This window comes from Musca autumnalis, unplaced genomic scaffold (genome assembly GCF_047663935.1).
Source record: "Musca autumnalis isolate F117 unplaced genomic scaffold, ASM4766393v1 scaffold_5, whole genome shotgun sequence".
NCBI classification, from domain to species: domain Eukaryota; kingdom Metazoa; phylum Arthropoda; class Insecta; order Diptera; family Muscidae; genus Musca; species Musca autumnalis.
Window position 1 is genome coordinate 134,847,317 of NW_027412088.1, and position 23,438 is coordinate 134,870,754.

Here is a 23,438-nt window from a genome sequence, read left to right on the forward strand (position 1 = left end):
AAATAAGAGGCGTGGTCGGGTCTTTAGGCTTAAGTTGGGTTATGATGGCTTTTGATTTTTATCCATTAAGATATGGCGTTTTTTCAAATATGGCAAAGAGAAGTACCACGCCCCTTCGAAATTCATGAAAATATGCATCCTAATTTCACCGGGGGTCATCCCTGTACACTCCCTGATGTTACATATTTTAAAAAGTGATCGTGGTCAAGTCTTTGTTTCCTAAAAAAGTAGGTAAGGTCGGAGACACAACCGCAATTGTCTCGCAAATTAATCTCCAAACCGATACATTCGTAATTTTTGTTAATATAGCATTTTTAAAAAATAGGGTATAGGGGAAGTACCCCGCCCCACCGAAAATTCAACAAAATATGTAGCCTATGTTCACCGGGGCCCATTCCTGTATATTCCCTGGCAATTTCAGGAAAATCAGTTCAGTAGGTTTTTGTAGTAAAGACTAAAATTGAAAATTGAAAAAATAAGCGTAAAAGTCAGCGTGGTCAAATTTTCTGTGGATAAAAACCCAAGTTGAGCTATGGCGAACATTTCAAAAAAAAAAATTATCAAAATCGTTCTAGCCGTTCTCAACTGATACCATTACTAACGAACGACATTTGATTTTTACTTATAAAGATATATCATTTTTAAAAAATAGGGTATAGGGGCAGTATCCCCCCCACCCCCTCTAAAATTCAACTAAATTTATAGCCTATTACCGGGGGCCAAATCAGTTCAGTAGTTTTTGAAGAAATGATTAAAATTGAAAATTGAAAAAAGTGGGCGTGTTACACTTTTTTTGTGTAAAAAGCATAATTTGGGTTATGACGAACATTTCAAAAAAAGAATTATCCAAATCGGTCTAGTCGTTTTCAACTGATGCCATTACCAACGAACGACATTTGTTTTTTATTTTTATAGATAGTTAAAAATTGTATATGCGAATTTTATAACCAACCACTTTGTTTTTCGACAACAAACTAAAATGAAACCCACCCCTTGGTATATTCGATGGATAATTTACTTCCGATATTCGCTCAGAATACGGAATGAAAGTTGAACGAACGACATCCGACATTTGGTTTGCTGGGATGTTTCTTCGGCTAAACTGACCATGTGGCCACTATACGGCTTGAGGAATGTAGGACGGTTTATTCTGTATGGTACACTACAGTTTGTTTGCCTGAAGTCTCCTGAGAAATTCGAAACACAAACAAGAAAAGTCGAATCATTGTGCGCCATGACAATGCGAGCTCTCAGTCATCGATTCAAACCAGTGCCTTTTTGATCGGACAAAAAGTGGAATTGATGGGTCATCCGCCGTACAGCCCTGACGTGGAACCAAACGGCTTGATTTGATTCACGCATATCAAGAAAAATGGCGTGGTCAAGCGTTCAAAAACCATGTTTTGGACGTCTCTCAATCGGAGTGGAAAGACTGCTTCAAAAATTGGTTTGAGCGAATAAAAAAGTGTATACTAAAAGCCCAACGCGTTATGGATACGACATCTCCAGAGTAATTAAGCCATGTAAAACTTCCCTAAACGTGGTGTCGTTAGACATGCCGTTCGAAAAGGAATTCCCATATCATTGAACTAATATGAATCGGGGTGATATGATATAGGAGAAGTCTTCCTAGCCCCTTTGGTGATGTTCGTGGAAAATATACGTGGATTGATATTGGCAAATTTTCAATAGGGTACACCCTATTACAAATTGGCAATATCGATCCTCGTATATTCATTAGGGTTATGACTTTTTGACATTTTTTCTCAAAAATGATTTCCTGTAGCAGGGATGAATGAACTTTTGCCTAATAATCACTATGCTATCGTTAATTCTATAATATAAAAAATTTCACGCACAAATCGATTTTAAAAATATAATTTTTTGAAAAAATGTATGAAATGAAAAAAAGTTTTTTTTCAAAAATTATTTTTTGTTGCACGAATGAATAAATATAAGCCTACTAATAACTATAATAATATTTATTTCATTCAAATACTGAAAAAGGTCATGCATAAACCACTTTGAAAAAATTTGAAATTTTTTGTTTTTTGTTAAAAAATTATACATATCTTTAAATAAAAGCGTTTACGACATTTTTACGATTCTCAAAATTGAAGAAAATTAGTTAGAAATAAATGTTATGTCAGTTTAATTATCTCATGTGACTCTAAAATTTATTTTCAATTGTATATCTGCTTACAATGACTTCAAAAAATTGTCCATAATTTTGATAAATTCAAATTTTAAAATCATTCTGTGGGTGCGGTTTTTTCACCGAATCACCTTATAATTATGATTTTATGTAATCTTATGGCAAAACTCATCACGCTATGATACAGGGATATGAGGTTGTAAAAAAGTCATAACCCTAATATTCATACTTTTATCGGTAGTTGAGAATTGAACCTTTGCACGATGGGGCCAATAGCAGGTTTTCGAGGCAAAAAGTCAATTTTTGAAGTGAACAATTTGAAAAATATAATAACGGATTTCGATTGCCAACACTCTGAATCACTAAAAATAAAAAAATAAATCAATCTGGTAACATCACATAGCGAAATACTGATCTGGCAATGGTGACATATTTTCTTATGCATCATTTTCCGACATTCATTATAAATAAGTAGTGAAAGCATTTTAGGTGCCAAAAAGAACATTTCAACATTTTTATATTTTTTAAATATGGAAAGCTCTTCAATTGGTATGTAAAATAAGATAGTGTTAACAAATAATAAAAATGTTATGTGTGGTAAATGTATTTTTGAGTTAAGATGTTATGTATTTTTTGGAGTATTTTGCTTTGTTATCCATGTGTTCTCTAGAGTATAACTTTTGAGATCTAGGCAGATCTAGGATATTATATATATGTGGTGAAAGGTATTAATGTGTACTATAATTTTGTGAAAAAATTAGCTGCGCCTAGCTGCGCCTTTTCATAAAAATCTGATTTCAGATGTCGTAATATTTAAAAATATATACATTTTTATGTTTTGGTTGGAGAATAATCGGAAACCCATTAATGTTATCAATTGGATTTCGGAAAAATTTAATAGATGTATATAATAATATGTAATTTCCAAGATATCGCAGACAAACTTTGGCTTTTGTGGCGGAATTTTAGCCGATTTTTACTAAATTTGGAAACTTGTTTTATTAACTTATAACAAACCACAGACAAAACCATGAAATTTGAACATATGTATATAGGGGAGCTATTTCTATATCTGAGCCGATTACAATATAACTTGAAAAACTTATTTGTAGTCCGAATTCCGTAACATTTTCCAAATTTTATTGTAATTTGATGGAATTTGCATGCTTGGTCAAACATTTGCATGAAAACGGGCGAACATATATATGGGAGCTACATCCAATTCTGAACCGATTTCAATATGATTTACCAAAAATGTTTCTAGACCAAAATCCGTCACACATTTCAAATTTCATCAAGATTGGACATACATAGCGGGATTGGTGACCAAATACCTAAAATCGGGCGAAAATATATATGGGAGCAATATCAAAATCTGAACCGATTTCAATATAACTTGGCAAACTTATTTGTAGTCCTAATTCCGTGGTATTTCCCAAATCGCATAAAAATTGGGCAGAATTTGCGTGTTTGGTCCATCAATTGCTTGAAATCGGACGAACATATATACGGGAGCTATATGTATATATGAACCGATATGAACCAAATTTGGCATATTAGTTTCTAAGCCCATTATAAACATCTGTACAAAATTTGGAAGGTCTAGCTTGCCCGAGTGATTTGTTGCCTCGAAAACCTGTCATTGGCCCCATCGTGCTTTGTTTCAAATAAGGTGGGAAATAATATTAGTTATGTATAAAAAAAATGTTCCAATTTATAAAATTAGAAGAAACAAAAAATTCGCACAATATATTTTTCTTAAAGCGTGGTACACATTGTCAGCTTTGAATGACAACTTTGCTCAAAACATAGAATGCTTGCTAGTGCGGCCGTTCATTTTTGTCATTCATCATGCGACCACAAAATATTTTGTGGCTGTTGGACGGTTGGATAGTTATCGATAATAGCGAAAATCGACAGTTAAAACCGAATCCCGAAACATATCGCTCACTTACTCAAAGAGTGGCACATGTCAAAAACCCAGTTTCCCAAAACACTTGTTTTAAGTTGGCGATTGAAATTTGACTTTCCAACTTAAAACAAGTGATCCAAGGCTATAGTCGGGACGGGGCCGACAATGTGATACCCTACACCACTACCCCTGTGCATAAGCCTTTGACTGGTAAAATTCAAAATTCATTCAAGTGCATCGTCAGTACAAATCAAATAAAGAAATTGAAAAGTGGGATGTACGCCAACCATCAATAGGCTTCTTTGTCTGTTAGACCCCCATTAACCCCCAAAATTTCGTGAGGATCCCATCAAAATTCCGACCTGTAGTGGAAAAAGGGATGCATTACCGACTATTGCGATACGACAACCTACTTTACATCGTTGTAAAGGTGATATTTTCTACTTTCCTTGCCAGGTTTTGCTTTCGATATACCTCAAACAGAAGAGAGATATTCGCTTTGAAATGAAACGTTGACCTTTTCTCCAAATAAGTTTTTTTGACATTCCGACACCTGAATAATATCCGACCATTACCAAAATCAATAGGTTTGTTCCTCTGTGGGATCCCCATTAGCTCCCAATTTCGTGACGATCCAATCAAAATTGCGACGTGTATCGTGATCACAAAAAAGTTAACAAATGGGATGTATTACCGACTATTGCGATATCTCTGTTATTTGGCCACCTACGCCAACCTACTTTGCATCATTGTAAAGATGGAATTTTCTGCTTTCATTGTCAGACTTTGCTTTTGGAAGGTCCCTAACCGAAGCTGTGATATTCGTCATTATTGTTTGACCACCTACGACAACCTGCGTTACATCGTTGCAAAGGTGATATTTTCTACTTTCATAAGCAGGTTTTGGTTCTGATATACCCCTTTTATGAGCGGACCCTGACCCCTGAATATTATCCGACCATCACCAAAATCCAAGGGACCCACATCAACACCCAAAATTTGGTGACGATCGGATTAAAATTGCGACCAGTAGGGTGATTACAAGGTTTAGATGGACAGACGAACGGACGGAAGGACTCACAAAGCCATATACATATATGTATGGGTCTACGACCATTATTTCGATGCTTTACAAACTGTTTGGCCAAAACCAACTTATAATACCCTCCCTACATAGTGGTGTAGGGTATAAAGATTACTACACAAAAAATAAAACAACTACATGGACCATATTTAGCAAACAGCTATCCACAATTCTAAATTTCTGTGTAAGATCAAGCATGTTTTGAAGTGTTTTAGTGGTCCATAAACTGAAAAAAAAACTTTTTTGTTGAATCATGCCAAACCAGTTGTAATTGAGCTGTATCTCGTTGAATTTTAAAGACACCAACATGAAATTTTGACACAAGAAAAAATAGAAGACGGAGCAAAAATAGAAATTGCTACTCTCAGAAAACGCATTTGTTCAGTTATGCCACTCTTTGAGTAAATGAGCAATATGTATGTATATGTCATAGATATGTATGTTTCAACCAATATAGCTTCGTACATTCATTTGTGTATAGTTGCTGGGCACATTTTATAAAAATTAACTTTTAGATATTTTATCTGTGTTTCAATGCTTTTATGACTCTTCCTTTTGTTATATTCAAAATTTGTTTTACAGATGGTGTGAATGCAAATTTTCGCAAATTTTCAAAGTGTAAAATAACAAAAATTGTAATCGAGTTTGCAAATTTCACATCTGGACGGATATTAGTTTATCATGTTGGCACTGGAATGAATGATGGAATGACAAAATGACAATATAGCATGGCATGTCAACCAAAAAAGAAAATTCCGACATTTGTTTCAAGCCACCATCATCGCCAACCAGTTTCGCGTTTTCATTTTGTTCTTTTCGTACTCACCTGCAATAACAGTCTTTCGTCGGCCCAAACCGCCGCTTGTTTCCAATCAATTTTCGACTCGAAAGGCAAAACCCAGTCATTGGACAGCAGTACAGGAATGCAGCCGGCTTGAATGGCTTCGAGAAATCTAATTAAAGTAGAATCGAAGAGAAAACAGGTGTAAAAAGAGAGCAATGAAAACAAGAGCAACATAAATTTAAAGCATTTACAACATAAAGAAGACGGAACAGGATTTAATAGGTCAAATGGATTGGGAAGAGGGGACTGGATTTCAATGAATTTTTAATGTGCTGTCATGCCAATAGGATGGGCGTACGTACACTCGATGTAATGCATTCGATGCATTTTTCTGGACATATGTACATATGTATATTAACTTCATACATACGTCTTTTTTCATGTACGAGTATGTGGGTGTGTAAGTTTATGAACATACATGACCACAGTGACCCTCCGTGTGCGATAAGTTCAAACATATTGGCAGATTTTAAAATGCCTCTCCTTTACAATGTTTAATTCAAGTGAGACAAAGCCAAGTCATCCATCAAACTCACGCACACCTATTGGCTTGCTACACAGTCGACTGGCGTTTGATATGTGTACGTACATACATACATATGTATATGAATGGTGAAAGGTCGCATGTAAATCAAATGGAGGCTGTAATTGGCCGCATACTACATACCTAAATGAACCCAAACGTCTCCCCCGAGGCACCAAACAGAATGTTGAATTCAGGAGCAGAGTTTCATAGTCATATCTGAAAGTAAAGAAGAAAAAATAATAATGGCACATTAATTGATATAAGAGAACCATAACTTGTCATGCAAATCACAGTTTAATTCAATTATTCGAATTAGTTAATCGAAGAGTAAATTAATTAACACAAATGTTCGGTCACTAATAATATGACAGAAAAATCATTTTGAATTGATTTAAAATACATAACGCTCATTAAGAGGGTTCTCACTCAAAATCACTTTTTGAAAAATTTCAATGAACTAGAACTAATTTACTTGGAGTTTGCCAAAAATGAGCAAACCAATTGTTCGAGTTTATTAGACACTAAGACTCTAGACCGTGGGTTATATTGCACATAAATTTAGCACTCCATAGGAAACGAAGTTATTTTGTTTTTCGTATAATCGTCTTTCTAATTTGAGGAGTAAAAATTCCATAGACTAAAATTCTGCAAAATCGATTTTTTTACTTAGACAACTTTTGGAGCAATGCGGGGAGAGCACATCAGCAGTTTCGACAGTTGATTTTTGCAAATATCGATTGCAGTCGGACAGTTTGACAAGCCCAAAACACAATAATTTAGTCGAAAAGTATCATATTACAGGGATAATGGAGGGCTATGTAGATTCTTAGCCATAGAGAAAACAATTTATGGCATTTACGATTATGCGTTAGGCCGGGGCGATTTGTATGGAAGGAAACAAATGTTAACGGGCTCCTGGAGTTTCTGATTTTTGGGATTGTATTGTTCAAAAAAGTCTACTAGACCATATGTCTACGGTAAAAATCGAGCCCCCGGATTTTGACTTGAAGTTTTTTATCCAGTTTTTTTTTGGATATTTTGGCATATAACAGTCAAACCATTAAGGATTTTCGGCCAAAACAAAGGCAAAAGTTGTAGCCAAGACAATAATTAAGAATTCTCTAGTATGGAACTCTCCTTCAGTCAGTTTTGGCATTGAGACAAATTTTTCGAAAAATGTCGATTGTAGCTCAGACATTTTACGAATTTCGATCTTCACTTTAGACATATGGTCTAGAAGACTTTTTTGCTCAGTACAATCCCAAGAATCAGAAACTCCAGACGCCCGTGATGTTGTTCAAATCGCCACGGCCTGCTGTGGGTGTCTATACAATTAAAAAATTTTTTATACTATTAAAAATTAAAATTTTGTCTTACAGACATCCTTAGAAGTACATCCAAAGCGTTTTTGGCCACAAAAGAAGAACACACGTATTCTTATGAATACTACCGAAATACGTCGAGCGTATAACAACCATACCTAATACGCGACGCAATGTACAAAAGTATTCGCCTTCCTACCACAACAATGCTATCTGATCGTCCGTATTACCCAAATACGTTATGATTAGACATCGGATTTTGCATATTTGCATATTTTTTAATGATAAAGATACGAACATTCTGATTGGATCAAAATTCGTTTCAAAGAAAAATTAATTCAATAACAGGGTCATATTTTGTATTTTTTGCATATTTGCATATTTTTTATATGCACAAAATATGAAAAATATGCAAAAAAAAATATGAAAAAACATGCAGAATATGCAAAATATATTTAAAGTTGGAAAAACCATCAAAAATCATCAAAAATCTTCAAAGTGTTCTAAATTAAGACTGTTGACTGTTTAACGTAGATTTTTTTTCAGCATATTATTATGTTATTGAGACCGTTTACGGCAGTGTAGTGTAGGGTATAAAAATATGGTATCGTAATACCATTTTTTTATTATTAAACTATGCAAAAATATAAAATTTGATAAAATATCAAACGTTTCATGTAAAATTCAATATTTTCTTTATCTTAGTTTGTAGCATAGGTTGGTTTTAACTCAAAGGAACAAATCGATCTCGAATTTTTTTAGACGAAGAGCACCCTAAACCTTTTATCATTGTTAGATTTTAAGATTGCCAAAGTTTGAGCACAATCGGAATATGTTAACGCTTGCTACTGGGGCCTTGAAGTTATGAAAATCTCGATTTTTGCTATTTTCGACTTCGGCGACCCATATACATATGTGGAACGGTTAAAGCTATTTGCTCGTATTATGCATTAAATTAAAGACCATTATGTTCTTAACATTTTTTGCTGAACAACAAAGTACATTAGTGTTACAGAATTCGAGATAATAAAGCCAATGTCCCGAAAAAGGCCTAAGGGCAAAAATGGAGTCTATTGTAAAAAATAAACATTTTTCTTCCTATATTATCAATTTTTGGGAATGAAAACGAATACCTTTTACTTTATTTGAAAATTTTGCCTATTAGGGCGAAGATCTATTTTAATATTAATATTAATTAATTTCTCGATGGAGTCGAGCTTAATGACCGATTCAAGTCGTTTACCGTCCGATATTCTGTGGTCAAGTTGCAGGATCTTTTTCAAGAAATTCGGAGTTAATGTTTAATCTCTTGAACAACAATTAAGTCTCACTTGTAATTATGCCTGGAAGACCTTTTTCTAGGAATTTCGGCAGTTGATTTTTTGTAGGTTTGCGTCGAATATTTCTGGAGAAATTTCTATCTTTGTTTTGTTAAGATCAAACAATGCCAGGCCAACAAGTTGATGACTAAGGTACCACATATGATTTATCATTTGTCTCTATTGGCCATTATTCTAGGCATTTGTACACTGCTAGGCCTTGCTTCTCCCCTGAGCTACTGTCAGTTTCAGGAACGCCTAAGAGTTGTTCTTTACCCCCATGTGATACCAGAACAGCAATCCGTTCTTTCTGCTCTGTTTTGAGAGTACCTGGTAATAGTTTTCCATGCCAGTGCACGCAAATAGCCTCGTTCCTTGAAGTTGTTGTGTGTATTTTTTCGTGGTTTATTCTTCGCTGTTCACGGATAAAGCTTCAAGAGATCTTATAAGGATCCTCTCCGATAGCTTCTACTGTAACCAAAATGATACTAGTAACGTTCCTATAGAACACCTTACAGGGGTCCAGCACCAATGACAATTTCATAGTTACGATTTTCTTGAAGATGGTTCTTCAGATTCTACGATACGTTCAGCATCAAACAAGACCTAGGCCTCATAGAAAATCTATTGAAATATTACAACATTGACACACAAATATAAAGAAAAAGGAAATAACAACATGATTAATAATCTGTGGTATCTTAGTCTTGAACTTGTTGACCTGGCATTGTTTGATCCGAAGGTGCAAAACATCGTAAAGAGCCAAAAGACGACAAAAATCTTAACAAAGCAAAGATGGAAATTTCTTCGGAAATATTCGATCCAAACTTCCAAAAGAGCAACTGTCGAAATTCCTAGAAAAAGGTCTGGTATAAGGTAGAAGTGACAATCAGCTGTATTTTTACTTTTTTTGTAAATTTGGTTTTCAAAATGTAATAGGGTCTACTCATGAAATTTGGAACTTCGAAATTTGCTACCATAAAATACTTCTTTTCATCCTAAACGTGTAATAAAAATTACCTACTACAGTTCTGGATGCTTTATATTTACATGTTGATTCAAATTTGTTCTATTTCAGAGGATTTTCAAAATGTATTTATGTTTTTCCTGAGAAAATTTTAACCCTTTCGGCCCCGAACTTTTTTCCTCGCATTAGTAGTTATTTTAAAAACATAGAATTAAAATATAAGTCAAAAATAAGACATAACATAAATTGGTGGGCGTTACCCCACCTATTTCGGAAGATACAGTACATTTCATCTAAAATTTATTTGCTCATTATTTTGTGCAGTTATGTAAATATAAATGTTATAATCGTATAGAAGTATACCTCTGACCTTACTTTTAAAGAATCAAAACTAAAGTTTAACATAAAGCTCATACATTTTGATTTAGAAACGATTTAAATAATTTGGACTGTACACATCGATTTTTGACATGCCGTGATTTTCCAGACTTCACATTGAATAATGCATCGTAGTTCTGTTGATCGGGATACAACTGGCACTTTTTTTATAATTTTTGCATTCTTAGGACTACAATTAGCCAAAGCAATGTGTTCTTTGAGGAAAAAATTCCGTTAGTTTTAAATAAAACGACGTCAAAATCGAAGTTGCTTATAAGCAACGTTGGGGCCGAAATCTGTATATTTTCATATTTTTTGCGTATTTTGCTTATTTTTTGTCATATTTTTTGCATATATTTTGCATATTTTTTGCATGTTTTTGATATGCCCCCAAATATCGAAAAAACTCCTAGATCCAAAATTTGAGTCCAATCGGATAAGAAATAAAAATATGCAAAAATCCGATGTCTAGTAAAGATCTATCTAACTATGAGAATATCTTTATACGTTCAAAAGTTGCAGTATTTTGACTAGCAAAAAACGATTCTTAACCACTGTGCGCTATAGACGAGATCTTCACTCCGCTACCTAGAAAGTAAAGATAGACACATTCCACTATTCGTCGAATCAACGACGTTCAACAAGATCTACGAAATCGATGCGATTTTACGAAAGTCAAAATATCGTCGGTGTCATGCTTAAGGTTCCATACCAGGGGATTCGCTTTTTCTGAATTTTTGGTTGACTTTTTCCTATGTGCACTAGAAAGCTTAAGTTCATTTCAGGCATGAAATTTATATTTTAATAACTTACGATTTTGAAGGTTTGCGGCAATGATGGGAAAATTTGCCTCTTTGTTCCATGTGTTTTACAATATTTTGCATTTGTGTCATAAGTGTAGATATGGAACAACTCGACAAAAATTCTATTTTTAAAAAATTCTCTGTAAATATTTTATTCCAACAGATATTTCTCTAACTTTTGGCAAAGATATTTTATATACTATTACTAATAAATCTTGTCAAAAATATAAATATTTTCTTCTTTCTTTTATTCCATTTAAATATTGAAAAAGGTCACGCACTAACCACTTTTAATTGATATAATATATGAAATAAATTTATATAAAATGATATGTGTGTAATGATATGATTATAAAATTAGTGAGAAACAAACGGTTAGTTATTTCGGTTATGTCTTGTTTTCAGTTATATGTACATATATCTGCTTACAGTGACTTCAAAAATTTTTCCAAAGTTCTGATAAATAAAGTCTTTAAAAGCAGTTTGTGAGGAATCTTTTTTATTGAATCGCTTTTTAATAAAGGTTAAAAAAGTCAGAGGAATTTATTAAAACTCTTTTTGAAATAATAGAGTCTAATAAAAATTTCTTGGAAATGTTCCCAAGTGGAATAAATAAATGATAAATATCTTTGAATATAAATAATGGACCCCTTTTAATTTCTTAGAAAAAATACAACAATATCAACACAAAATGTACCCAATTATGTACACTATATAATTGACAACATCAAGTATGACAACAATTGCAAATAGCCTCCATTAAAATCATATTACAGAATAAATAAGCATTACATAAATATTCCACAGATGCTGATGTTGTTCACATCCATTAATACATACATAAGCTTACATCCTTATGTGGTCATTGGTGTACATACAAACATGTAATGTAAATATGTATACTTTTATATAAGGACCATCAGCACCGGGATTTTATTTCAGGAAGAATGACAAGAAAAAATAATGAAACTAAGTACAATTCATAGAAAAAGGACAATAACCATAGTCAAAACATGATTTGAGTTTTCTGTGAATACCAAAACCTGAGAAGGAGTGGAACATGACTTTACTGGTCTACACGATATTTTTCAGCAAGTTAGTAACCAAAAAATAGTTATAAAGATCCAAATATAGCAAGAATGCCGTCAGCTTTTATTTGAACTTTTCATTTATAATTTTTAGTTTTAATTTTACCGATTTTTCTCGGTAACTCAAAAAATGAGTTAGAGAAACGCACCATAGGTGAGTGTTCTGGTAGAAGCAGTCAGTCATGACAATACTATATCCAATGCGAAACAACGTCCTATGTCCAACCACATTTTTCTAAAAGAAAATAAAAAAATCAGTCGGCTAGTCGACGTCTATACGCTGCCACCTGAATAATTATATTAGTTTCGAAGAAATATTACCATATACAAAGTTTGGACCAAATCGATTGCCGCTTCGAAAGTTACCTTGCTAACCAGCCTGTCGGAGTGACGGACATGACTAGATCGACATCAATATTGTCTTAACAAAGTAATGTAAACAAAAATAACTACTTATATTACTCCTTACTAAGTTATGAGTATGGTGGCACAGAGCATGTATGTCCGACTATAAATCATAGGGTTGTGTGTTCAACGCTCACCATCGACATGCTAGTTTTTTGTTGACAAAATAAAAAACAGATGAAGGTGTACATGTAAGGTTTAAAAACAATTAATGTTCGTACGCGTGGCATAGTGTGTTGTACTACCAGCAGAAAACCTACGTAGAAGCATAGTTTTGATGCTGGGTTGGCAGACGCTGGCCGGAACACAATGGTTTCGGGGCAATCCGGTACGAAAGAACGCACTGCCGTGGGATAAGGCATAGTGTGTAGTGTATTCGGCTACAAATCAGAAGTTCGCATGATCAAACCCAGCAGAGAGCGAAATAAAATAAAATAAAATAAAATAAAATAAAATAAAATAAAATATAAAGTATGTTGAAATTTAAAATAAATAAATTCCACCTCAACTTTTCTAAGAATAGACATATTTTAGCTTATTTTTCAGTGTCATAGAATAACAAAAAAATTCAGTGCGACATGCCCTTGTTAAAATAATGGGTTAGTAGGGGGTTTTGTAAGTTCTAACGACTGCCAAAAAGTATTATAAAAATTCATTCACGGTGCTCTTGAAGAAACTTTAAATGGAAGGTGCTTACACCTGGGATTCTGAAAATGAGAAAAATTAAAAAACAAAAAAATATCTCCGGAGCGCATTTTAAATAAATCGCGATTCATGTTCACATTTTTAGGAGTTCTTTAAGTTTTCACGATTTTGCTTGGAAACCACAAGTCCTATCGAAATGGGACTAAAGAAAATGTTGTTGCTATGAAAATTCTCTACAAGGTTGACGTTTATGATAATTTCATAGGTTTTACAATTATTGACTGTATCGCTATCTTATAAAACAATGTTATACATGGTGCGCCTTAACTAACTTTAAGTGAAAACCGCTTACACCTGGGAAGTTTTTGCGGATTGTGAGACAGCAATGTTCATATGTAAGGAAAATTTAAAAATAAAGAAAAAATCGCTGGAGGGATTTTTAAATAAATCGCGATCATAGTTCACATTTTTAGGTTTTCGTGATTTTGATTGGAAACCGCAAGTCCTATCGAAATGGGACTAAAGAAAATGTTTTAGCAGTGAAAATTCTGTACAAGATTGACCTGCATAATATTTTCCTAGGTTTTACCGTTTTTGAGATATAGAAGTACAGATCAATCATTCAGATTTTTTCTCAGGTCTTCAGGATTTTGCTTGAAACCCGCAAGTCTTATCGGATTGGGATTAAAGAAAATGTTGTAGCTGTGAAAATTCTCTACAAGAGGGGCCTTCGTATCATTTCCCTAGGTTTCACCATTTTTGAGATATATACGTTTAAGTGGGGAAATTGCAGTCATGACACTGTTTTATAAGCAGACGATACAATCAGTGAATTGTCCCAATTTTATCTTCTATATCTCAAAAACGGTTTAACCTACGAAAATGCCATAAAGGTCAATCTTGTAGAGAATTTTCATAGCCACAACATTTTCTTTCGCTCCATTTCGATACGACTTGCGGTATCCAAACAAAATCGTGAAAACCCAAAAACCCCAAAAATGGCGACTTGAATCGCCATTTATTTAAAAAGCGCTACGGCGATTTTTTGTTTTTTGATTTTTCTCATCTATGAACATTGTAGTTTCAGAAAATTTAGTAAGGTTTTTTTTCTGCTGGGTGCAAGATGCATCGTCGGGCATTTCTTCTGACAACTAACGTTTGATATTGAATAAATATCTGCACATAAAAATGGGGTTTTCTCGTTGGATCCTGAGTCGATCGGTGCAAAAAAATTAAAAAAACACGATCGCGCTGCTTCAAAAGATATTTATAAGATGGTGCCAGTTAACGAATCATGGAAACACAAAACAGCAATCGCCAGAAGATGCTGTAAAAGCGTTCAAAAACCATGTTTTGGAGGTGTCTCAATGGGAGTAGCAAAAGTGTTTCAACAAGTGGTTGGGGCGCATACAATAGTGTATAAATCATACTGAAGACTACTTTAAAAAACAATAAACCCGTTTTTGATAATACGAGGGCGGCACGATAACAATCTGGCCTAACAATGAAAACGTGAATATTTACCATCAAAAATAGTTTTATTGTTTTCATAAGTAGACTCCAGCATGATTTATACACTTCGTCATGCGCTCAAACCATTTGTTCAAGTACTTTTTCCACTCCGATTGAGACACCTCCAAAACATGTTGTTTGAACGCATCAACAGCATATTCTGGCGACGAAAATCGTTGACTACGCCTTCTTTTCTTGATATGCTGGAATCAAATTAAGTCATTGGATCCTCAGTTTGGGCAGTACGGCGGATGACCCATCAATTCCACGTTTTGTCAAGTCAAACAGGCGCTGGTTTGAATAGATGTGTGAAAATTCGCATTGTCATGATGCAGAATGATTCGTGTTCTCCTGTTCGGTTTTCGAATTTCTCAGGAGACTTCAGGCAAACAAATTGTAGTGTAGTACTCAGAATTAACCGTCCTACGTTTCTCAAGCTGTATAGTCGCCACACGTCAGTTTTGCCGAAGAAACAGGCGACCATTTTCTTCGAAGTGCTTCTTACATGAACTATTTTCGTTGGATTTGGCTCGCTTTCGAAGACCTAAAGGGTAGAATCGTGTTTTGTTTCGGGCTACTAAGCATAGATCCATGATTTGTCGTCTGTGAATATCTTATAAACATCGTTTGAAGCACCGCGATCGTTTTTATTCACAATTTCTTTGCACCAATCCATAAGCGCCTTTTTAGTACGATTGTCCAATTTTGCAGGATCTAACGAGAAAAATCGATTTTGCCGCCATGTGTTCATGCAATATTGAATGTTTGTTGTTGCAAGAAATGCCCAAGGATGCCTCTATCTCACGGTATGTAACATGGCGATCTTGCATTAATTTTTTTCTGGTACAACGGCCGTTTTTGGACGACGCTCACGACCTTCGTTTTTTGGCGAGTGTCAGCCACGATTGAATTCATTTAAATAGTTTTTCATAGTGCTATAAGTTGGCTCTCTATCGACACACAAAGATTTGATTTGATCGATTCACTGTTGCCGTGATTATCCACGTCGAAAGTTGTGAACAATTATCGGAAGAAAATGTTCACAAGTAAATACCTTTTTTTTTTGCAAAGTGCTTTTTTCAATTCACTGTGAACAACAGAAGATATGGTCGTATTACAAACTATCCTGAGTACGTTTAGGCAAAGAACTATCAAACTTTCCAAAAAAATTCAAATAGCGTCTGGCAACAAGCGGTTTTCGTGCAGCCCTCGTAAACATTGTTAGGCCAGAAAGTTATCGAGCAACCCTCGCAGTCATAAAGGTAGGTGAAAACGTTCGAATTCGGAAGAAGGCTTAAATACAGGGAAAACAGTGGTTCTTATATTCGTCCTTCGTTCCAGCATTTCCTTTGATTTTTAGTAGTCCATTCCTTTACAATTGTTGTCAACTTCAACACTGGTTCCAACTACGCTTCTAGAGGATATCTAAAGCATCCTAATTCTCAACCCATAACTTCAGTATCTAATGTCACGAAGAAATCAACGTTCCGCCAAATAAAATAAAAGTTTACTTAAATTCTCAGTTTCAGTTTTCATAGAACCAAAAAAACCCGACAGATATAATTGTAAAGGACTGACAAACCCCCAGCCAGCCCGGCACTGGAAAATAAAAATCTTTGTTTTTATCGCATCAAATCAACAACAAAGACAAAGTACAAAAATAATGCAGGCATTCAATGATGATACTCAATGGTCGTTGGCGTTGTCATTCGCATTGTTGTCGGTCGCATTGACGGAGGTACTTTTGTTTGTTACTAGAAAAACACAAGAAGAAGAAGAAGAATGTAAACGAATGAATGAAAGAAAGAAACTAGCATTACAAGCTCTTGTACTTAAATGGAATTAGTTTTATCGTTAGCAAATGAAAGCGAAACGTAAATGAGAATGTGACAGCGAGTGAAATACAATGAAAGAAGGGAAGAGAGTTGGTTGGACAACATTAAACTGACAAAAGAAAAGAAAACACAGCCACGCAAACATATCAAACACAGCCACGCAAAAAAAGCGGAACGCGGAATAGTTTCGCTTTGCGTTGTATTTAGTGGCACTCAAGGAAACGAAAAGGAAATGGCCGGATGTTGATGTGGATGGTTGACAATTTCTAGGAACGAATATGGGTAAGCATTCAGGAAAACAACAACAACCACAACATAATGACATCTATATATAGATGATATGTTCATATGTGTGGGTGTATGTGTGTGTGTGTTTTTCATTGCTAGGAAGTAGCTTTTAATATCTCATGAAAATTGAATCTTCAAGGATTATAAAGAGACGAAAAAATTAAATGAAAGGAAAAGAAACGAACTAAACTAGCAAAGGAAAATGAACACAATCCAGTCAATACTCGTAGCAGTGAAAGCGTTTACCCAATTTTAACTTTTGTTTTCGTTCCTTTTCCGTGGGCAAGTGGCATCACTTGAATTAGCGTGTGTTTGTGCGCATAATGACAATTGAACACTAACATAAACATGAAAATAATTCTATTTCAATTGCCCGTGCCCGGGCAATCAGGGTATAATTCTGAGTCGATCTGTGCATGTCCGTCCGCCCGTCCGTCTGTGGTAATCACTCTAGCATCCACAAAAATTTTGGGAAAATGCGTCTTTTGTTTGCAGGCAGGTCAAGTTCGATGATGGGCTATATCGGTCCACGTTTTGGTATAGCCCCCATATATCGGTACCCCCCGATTTACGGTATTTTAACGTTTTTAGCTACATTTTCAGACTGATGTAGCTATAACTTGACATTTAGTGTTCTTAAATGTCAATAAACTTATATAACAAAACTTGTGGACATAGGTCCACGTTTTGGTATAGCCCCCATATAACGGTGACCCCGATTTACGGTATTTTAACGTTTTAAGCTACATTTTCAGACCGATTTAGCTATAATTTGACATTTAGGGTCTTAAATCTCAATAAACTTATATAACAAAAGTTGTGGACATAGGTCCACGTTTTGGTATAGCCCCCATATAACGGAACCCCCGATTAATGGCATTTTGACGTTTTTAGCAAAATTTTCAGACCGATTTAGCTATAATTTGACATTTAGGGTTCTTAAATGTCAATAAACTTATATAACTAGTGGACATAGGAACATGTTTTGGAATAGCCCACATCCCAATGAAATCACATTTCTAGACCGAATTAGATATAAGTTGATATTTAGGGTTCTTAGTGACCAAAAACTTATATTCGAAAAAATTATGAACATTGGTCCATGTTTTGGTATAGCCCCATATAACGTTACCTCCCGATTTTCGGTGTTTTGAGAATTTTACCTACAAGTTTTAACCGTATTATCTGTAATTTGAACATTTGACATTTGAAATTCTTAGAAAAATTCTTGGTCACCACACCTCTGCACCAAAAATTGTCAAGAAAGGTCGATGTATTGATAAAGCCCCCATATAAAAGTACCTCCCGATTTTTAGTAATTTGATAATTTTAGCTACAATATTAAACCGAACTAGCAGTAATTTGACATTTGAAGTTCTTAGTGGTCACAACACCTCTCCATCAAAAATTGTCAACATAGGTCCATGTTCGGATATAGCTCCCATATAACGGTACCTCCCAATTTTCAGTAATTTGGCAATTTTAGCTACAATTTGTAACCGAACTAACTGTAATTTTACATTTGATGGTTGTAGTGGTCACCACACATCTGCACTAACAACCCCAATATAACGATAATTCCCGATTTTCGGTACTTTGACGATTTTACTTAAAATGTTTAACCGAACGTAGGCCCATGTTTTGGTATAGCCCCAAAACAAACAAACAGATTTTCCTTACCTAAGCTTTATTTTTGGACGAACTTTCCGTAATTTGAAATTTAAAAGCCAACAAAAATTGTTCATTTAAGTTCATATTTTCGTATAGACCACATACCTCCGAACTATCTGTTAATGACATTTGAAGTTCCCACGTTATTTACCTATTTTCGGTATTTTGAGGATTCTAGCTACAATTTTTAACCAAATTAGGAGTTATTTGACATTAAAGGCTCCCATCAAAAACTGTCAAAATAGGCCCATGTTTTATTATAACCCCTATATAACGGTACCTCCTAATTTCTAGCTCACCAAAAATTGTCAACATATGTACATAGTTAGATAAAGGCACCATAAAAAAGGGCCTCCCGAATGAAGTATTTTATGTACATTATCTGTCATTTTAACGTACCCACTTAAAGAATGAAAACTAATTATTCCATTTTAGTTCAGAATATTTTATGGTGGAGGGTATGAAAAGTTCGGCCCGGCCGAACTAAACGCTTTTTTACTTGTTACTATTAAAAATGTGTAGATTCTTGCAGTACTGGAACAGACCATAAATGTAATTTTCTGAATTTTTTAGTCGTCTTGCATGGACTCTATCACTTCTGGTAAAATAGTAAAGTTTTGGTGTTTTTATGGCAAAAAAAATAATATTATTTTCTTACAATAGTTCGGTACAAGTCCAATCTGCACTCGCGGATTCGAGTTACTCTTTTTTTGGTATACAAATAACATTAATAGGTTTTTAGATAGATCTTCTTATCAGAGTCAGTCCTCGCGGTAAAAATGTGTTCAATTGATAACTTAATAAGGCAAAAATAAGACAAAACTTTTTTAATGGGACTGAAGATAATGTGTTATATATGGATATGTACTTTAAAGAAGAAGATATACTGCAAATCTTTGAAATAGAATCGATAATGCCAAATATGAGCTACTGTGGTTAAAAATTCTGGGATACATTAAAACGTAAACCAACATGGGTAATAGGGAGGAGAATTTGGTTAAAAACATAAAAATACCACTCGGAATTTTTGTAAGTGGACTATACTGAACGTGTTCTGATATGGTTCATTTCAATTCAAAACACCCAAAGAGTAATTTAGTATACTCTGTTCCAAATTTCAAAGTTATATCTAAAATATTGTAAACTCTCTCTCTATTGAAATTATATACTTTGTGTCAATATTTCTTATAAAATCAACTAAAAACCCTTTGAAATAGGGTCATGCAACGCTACACAACATTTTTTAATTTCATAATTTTTGGTCAAGGTGGGCCCCCCCCGAAATGAAATCCTGCGTACGTCCCTGGTAACAAGTACTACTACAAATTTTAACCCACGACGGCAAGTTTTCGATACCTGGGCCCTCTTCACGAAACAACTTATCAACTTTTCATTTCGCATTTAGCAATATTTTTGACAATTCGCAAATTTTTTCGTTCCACAGAACCCTTATTTTTGATAACTGATAAGTTGAGTTTGCTAAGTTTTCAAAAAATGTTTGCTTTCCTTTTTATTTCTGTTCCACAAACATCCTCTTCTGCTAAGTGAAAAGTTGTAACTGCTAAGATTTTGCAAAATATTGTGCTCTTTCGTTCCAAAGAAAACTTAGCATTTTTGCAGACCAAATTTTGATAAGTTTCCCTAAAATTTGCGGGATAAACGTTATCTTTGCCAATGTACATTGTTAAAATAAGTAAAGTTTTTAAAACGTTACGAAGGGAGATTTTGTTCGGAAATAATGAAAACACGGTAATGACAAGAAATTATAAGGATCCACCCTCACTTTTTTATTTTATTTTCATTTTATTTTTATTTTATTTTTATTTTATTTTCATTTTTTTATTTTCATTTTATTTTATTTTAATATTTTATTTTTATTTTATGTTTATTTTCATTTTATTTTTATTTTATTTATTTTTTAATTGTTTTATTTTTATTGTATTTTTATTTTATTTTTTTTATTTTTTTATTTTTTTATTTTTTTATTTCAATTTTTATTTATTTTTGTTTTATTTTATTTTGACTTTAATTTTATTTTTTATTTTCATTTTATTTATTTTTTATTTTATTTGATTTTTTTTCATTACTCACTTTTAGTAACACCAGTTTCTTTTCATTTTTGTTCTCGCGTCCCATTTTCACATGTCTTATTTATCATTGCCAAGTAAAAAATAATGCAAAGATGTTAAAATGTTATGTGGAACAAATAGCATCCACACTTTGCAAGAGAACGGAGAGACTTAGCAAGATGGCGGAAAAATTAAGCAAGAGAGCACAACCACTTTGCGAAAGAGACAGTGATAGTCAAATTTGCTAAGTACAGAGAGACACTGAAAAGTAATTTTGTGGAACAAAAAAACTTATCACTTTTCAAAATAGCTACTTTTGATAAGTGCAAAGTGAAAAGCGATAAGTTGTTTCGTAAAATATGGCCCAGGTTGACCAGGAACCACACAACACCCGTGATCCGGCCAGAGGCTGCCACCTCAGTGTACATTTGTGTGTATTCGTATTGTTTTTCTGTGTTGGGAGCAGCATATCCCAAAATGACTGCCCCGGATTCTGTTGGTCCATGCCGGGACGGAGGGAACTCCAGGATCAATATGTTGCATCCGCATCCACCACACTCAAACTGCGGTGAGATGTAAAGGATGCATCTCAGAGGTTTCTCTGGACTCGTGCATTTAACGGACTACGACAGGGACTATGTTGCTGCATGATGCGTGAAGTCAGCCCCCAGTCAGTCGTCGTTATCAGAATACGAAACTCCCTCACAAAAGCAGCCGCACACGCAGCACATAGCACCAGCCGTTGTTGTTCCAATCCCTGAAAATACATAGATACGTTGAGCTACTGAACGTATACATCCCGCCGATAAATAGTTGTACTCTAGGACATACGCATTTGGTACTCGGCAATGATCAGAGGAGTATAGTGCTGGTTGAGCAAATTGATAGCTCTACGTTGAGCACATCCCCACCACAATTAGCTGAGAGTGTCACAGTTCGCCAGATATAACTATCGTGCTACTGGTCTTACCAATGACGCCACCTGGCAACCCGTCGCTACTCTTGGGTCAGAACATCTCCCCATAGTTGTCACCATTAGCTGACCGTTCGATTTCATCACCTCTTGACGCCGCACAATCTTCAATCATAGAAAAGCTATTGGCCTAGTTACAGAGAAATCACTAATCGCTGTTAACGATATCTACCCGACTCTTCTGATGTTCGGGTAGCAGAGAGCATGTTCCGACGCAATGTCACTGCAGCAGCCTATCGCCACATACCTGGAAGTAAACTCGTTTGTCGGCGAGCATAACCAGAACTATTGGCAAAATCTTCTATGAGTTGTAACATCGGAGGCGGACTAAATGAATTGTGGGCAACGGTTCAGTAACTCTCGAACCCTGGGAATATAGGGTTTCAGTAATGTTTAGCGACGTTACGCTGACTGATCCGAAGAGCTGCGTAAATACTTTTAGTCGACAGTTTGTTGAACACCCCAGGAGTGACAGGGCGATGAGAAGAGTACTACGTCACCTTAGATCTTTTCTGCCGATGAGAAACCACTTCAATTTCCAATGGATGATGTTCCGAATCATTCAAAGCGTTGGGCCCTGATGGAATCTCCATGGTAACGCTGAAATAGCTGAATGGGCCGGCAGCTAAGTATTTCACCAAAGTTGTCAACCTGTCGCTAGCCACCCTCATTATGCCCGACGTCCTGACTTATGCTGACTTCCTTGCCCCGCTATTGAAGGCAGGCAAGGAAGTCAGCACAGGGGAATAGTACAGACCACAATCTCCACACATATTTATCGAGGACTCAGCCAGGGCAAGCCGTGCGAATGGACAGTGTTGCTCTCGCTCGACTTATGAAAAGCCTTTGATACTCCATGATGTTTGAGGACATTGAACAGATTAGCCTCAGGCCATGGTTGAAACGTTGTATAATCAATTATATGTCTGAACGCAGTCGTACGTCCAAGAAGTCCAAGCCCCGTAGAGTAAAACAGGGAGTTCCCCAAGGTGGAGTGATATCTACAGAACTGTTTAACCTCTACCTCTCCTGTATTGCGACCACTCAAGACGGTATGGAGATCGTAACGTATGAGGACGATTGTACGATCTTGGCGTCAGATACCTTCCCTTATGTCATTTGTGAAAGGCTGAACTCCTATTTGACCGATCTTACCGCCTTTCTCCACGCGAGGAATATACAAATATCCTACACTAGAAGCACGGTCACTCTGCGGAGGTAGGCATGGACTGCGGAGGTAAGCACAGAGTTGGATGTCATGGTCGATGGTAGCAGAACACCGATCACTAAATATCCTAAGATTCTAGAGGTCACGTTCGACAAAATGTTCACCACATCCGCGTTTACTTCAGCTGTCTGCGACAAACTGAGATGTTGGAACGAGGTCGCCACGTCTCTGGTGGGGAGCACTTGGAGTGCAGATAAAGAAAACTTGTTGACCACATATAATGCGTAAGGCGCCAGTGTGGTCCGCGAATATACATAGGTGCAACGTGACGGAAAATATTCAGAATGCCGCCCTGAGAACTGCAACAAGGTGCAACTTCATGTCTTCGGTGGAACATCAACATGATGAGACAAAAATTCTTGAAATACAGTAACACAATGACAGGCTCTCGATGCAGTACTTGCTGCTTGTTAT

General features: G+C 35.3%; 1 protein-coding gene across 2 annotated transcripts in view; it reads right to left on the reverse strand.

Annotated features, from left to right (window-relative positions):
• ttv (exostosin glycosyltransferase 1 ttv) overlaps nt 1-23,438 on the reverse strand; it is a 415,109-nt gene that overhangs the window by 263,104 nt on the left and 128,567 nt on the right. For both annotated transcript variants that reach the window (XM_073955531.1, XM_073955530.1), the window contains exons 4-5: nt 6,663-6,737; nt 5,978-6,104 (exon numbers count right to left, since the gene is read on the reverse strand). In XM_073955531.1, coding sequence (XP_073811632.1) covers nt 5,978-6,104; nt 6,663-6,737 — 202 coding nt within the window. The remainder of the gene's footprint in view (nt 1-5,977; nt 6,105-6,662; nt 6,738-23,438) is intronic.